The sequence below is a fragment of the Pan troglodytes genome, chromosome 17, assembly GCF_028858775.2.
Source record: "Pan troglodytes isolate AG18354 chromosome 17, NHGRI_mPanTro3-v2.0_pri, whole genome shotgun sequence".
NCBI lineage: Eukaryota > Metazoa > Chordata > Mammalia > Primates > Hominidae > Pan > Pan troglodytes.
Window position 1 is genome coordinate 16,521,494 of NC_072415.2, and position 3,264 is coordinate 16,524,757.

Genomic DNA, 3,264 nt, shown 5'->3' on the forward strand with positions numbered 1-3,264 from the left:
TAATTTTAAAATGTTAAGATATTTGCGTTATATATAAAACTTGTTAATATCTTACAGAGCAATGCATAATAACATTTGGGGTTATATTTTCCACCAAATCATATGCCTTTCCATGGGACAAAAATCAACATGTTAAAGTAAAACTTCTGGGACCTTCAATAGATATTTTTTAAATTAGCATCATCATCATCATCATTTGCTATACACTTGATAGTTTATAGACACTACAGTAACATGTTCTCAAACATGTAATTGTCCTTTCAACAATTCTGTGAGGTGGATTTTGTCATCTCCATTTTAGAGATTTGGAAACTGAGCCCAGTGAACCCACCTGACCTCCTCAAGGTCATGGACTGAGTTAGAGCTAGGATTTAAATCCAGATTTGTCTCACACTGAGGCCTGTGATTTCCTCCTAGTTCACTATCACCTAATTAATTCAGATACTCCTGACTCTCTCTGTGTTAATTAATAAAATCAGCTTGGAGAATAACAAAGTTGAAAACTAAGCAAAGGAACATAGCTGAATACAAAATGTTATTACAAAAGATTAATGGCTTTGAAAAGTAAAAGCAGTATGAACTATGCCATGTAAACCTTAGGGGGATAAGGGCCTTAGATTATTCAAAAGATAAATATATTTGGAAATTTTTTTTAATTTTTAATTTTTTAAATTATACTTTAAGTTCTATGGTACATGTGCACAACATGCGGGTTTGTCACATAGGTATACATGTGCCATGTTGGTTTGCTGCACCCATTAACTTGTCATTTACCTTAGGTATTTCTCCTAATGCTCTCCCTCCCCCCTCCCCCCCACCCCACAACAGGCCCTATGGTGTGATGTTCCCTGCCCTGTGTCCAAGTGTTCTCATTTGGAAAAATTTTAACAACTGAGATTAAAAATCCAAAGTTGCCATTTCCACCAGATTATTTTTTCACGGTCTGTGAAGTGCCAAGTATAAAGAATAGGAGTAACATAAATGCAGGCCCCAACCAAGCAGAGTCTCTCAAACTTGAATAGAGCATGGAACCTACTTAGTAGAGGGAGTGAGGGAGAGAGCGTTCCCAGACTCTGAGCCCACGCCCTCTCATCCAAAAGTTTAGAGAGCACAGCTTGCGAGATTCATGGTCAAAATAGGCCTGATCATTTCTGGTGCTAGAATAAGATAAATTGTGTCTTTCAATTAACATTTTTCTATTTGCAACATTCTTACTTCATCCTCAGCCAGTGTAAAAATCAAAGTTTTATTGTAGATTAAAGAAAATAAATGAAAACATGGACAAAAAACATAAGTGAATTAGTATGAGTTGTGGTTAAGGGCATAGACTCTGGAGTCAGAATGTCTGTGTTCAAATCCTGACTCTACTGTGTCCTGTGAAACTTTGGGTTGGTCACTCAACCTGTCTGTGCCTCAGTGTTGTAAACGTCCAGTGGGTTTACCTTGGCCACTGCCTAGACAGAGCCAATTAATCAAGACGGGAATTGCAATAGAGAAAGAGTGAATTCACACAGAGCCAGCTGTACAGGAGACTGGAGATTCATTATTTCTCAAATCCATCTCCCAGAGCTTTCAGAGTTTTTAAGGATAATTTGGTGCATAGAGGAAGGCCAGTGAGTCCAGAGTGCTGATTGGTTAGGTCAGAGATAAAATCATAGGGAATTGAAGTTGTCCTCTTTCACTGAGTCCGTTCCTGGGTGGGGGCCACAAGATCAGATGAGCCAGTTTATCGATCTGAGTGTTTCAATAAACTGGGTGCCAGCTGATCCATCAAGTGCAGGGTCTGCAAAATAACTCAAGCACTGATCTTAGGAGCAGCTTAGGGAGGATTAGAATCTTGTAGCCTACAGCTGCATGACTCCTAAACCATAATTTCTAATTTTGTAGCTAATTTGTTAGTCTTACAAAGGCAGTCTAGTCCCCAGGAAAGAAGGAGGTTTGTTTTGAGAAAGGGGTGTTAATATCTTTGTTTTACACTATAAAGTAAGTTCCTCCCAAAGTTAGTTCACCCTACACCCAGGAATGAACAAGGACAGCTTGGAGGTTAAAAGCAGATGGAGTTGGTTAGGTCAGATCTCTTTCTCAGTTATAAGTTTGTAATAGCTCTTTCATTGTCTTCATCTATAAAAACAGGGCTAATAAGAATTATACCTCCGTTCATCAACACCAACATCTTTGCCAGGACCAAGATAGACCCCAGCGCCTTGGTGCAGAAGCTGGAGCTGGATGTGAGGAGCGTCACTTCCATCAGGAGAGGTGCAGAGGCCAAGACCGTTTTGCCCAAGAAAGAGAAAATGAAGCTGAGGCGTGAGCAATGCTTGCAGAAAATCGAAGCCATAAAACTGGCTGAGCAGAAGCATAGGGAGGAGCGGAGGCGGAGGGCCACGGTGGTGGTGGGGCACCTGCACCCGCTCAGGGATGCCCTGCCCGAGCTGCTGGGGCTCGAGACTGGCAGCCGGCGCCAAGCCTGCAGCAGGGAGAGCAACAAGCCCCGGCCCTCAGAGCTCAGCCGGATGAGCGCAGCCCAGAGACAGCAGCTTCTGGAGGAAGGAAGGACCCGGTTTCAGGAGCTGCTGTCCAGTCCGGCCTACAGAGCCAGCCCCCTGGTGGCCATCGGGCAGACGCTGGCCCGGCAGATGCAGCTGGAAGATGGCGGCCAGCTCTGACCAGGGCAGCGGGCATGCCACAACTCCTCGGGACACATGTGTGGGCCAAGTAGAGAGCGCCGGCCCCTCAAGGACCATGGCCTGAGCCTGGTGGACGCCCTTCCTTCTGGTCGCTTGTGGGGCTCAATAAATGGCTCTGTGAACTTCCCCTGCACCCCAAGGGCCGTTCCCATGAGCTGCTCCCTGATTCACAGGGCTGGGCCCCCCGGGACAGCTGCCCCCGCTCTCCTCAGGACAACCAGCCACATCCCTCCACTGGGGGCCCCAGCCCCCACACAGTCAGGGTGGACCGTGCACAGGGTTTGTGGGGACTGCAGTTGTGGAGGCCCCAAGTCCATCCCTGAGCAGGCACTGGTGCCCCCAAGATAGCCTCCTGGCTGTGTTGGGAAGGAATTGTGCCTGGGTGTGGCCCCAGCTGTGCCACCAGCTGCCCTGATTTGCTTCAGCCTCGGTTCCTGCTGCGGCCCTGGTGGGATCCAGGAGCACTGAGGCCTGCAGGGACTGCCATGGCGGCTGGCTCGGGGCCCTCCCCACCTAGGGGTCTGTTTCCCTTTCAGTATCCCCTGCCACCCTCAGTGACCAGGGACACAGATGGCCC

The 3,264-nt window shown here is 47.0% G+C and overlaps 1 protein-coding gene across 1 annotated transcript; it reads left to right on the forward strand.

Moving 5' to 3' along the window:
• The first annotated feature begins 2,167 nt into the window (after positions 1-2,167).
• LOC107969381 (ribosome biogenesis protein SLX9 homolog) lies at positions 2,168-2,825 on the forward strand. Its single transcript, XM_054672314.2, has one exon. It carries the CDS (start codon positions 2,295-2,297, stop codon positions 2,664-2,666), a length of 372 nt encoding a protein of 123 aa, XP_054528289.2. The 5' UTR covers positions 2,168-2,294; the 3' UTR covers positions 2,667-2,825.
• Positions 2,826-3,264: the final 439 nt, after the last annotated feature.

Coding starts and splice junctions, on each gene's coding strand:
- LOC107969381 (XM_054672314.2), top strand. CDS start 2,295: ATGAAGCTGAGGCGTGAGCAATGCTTGCAGAAAATCGAAGCCATAAAA.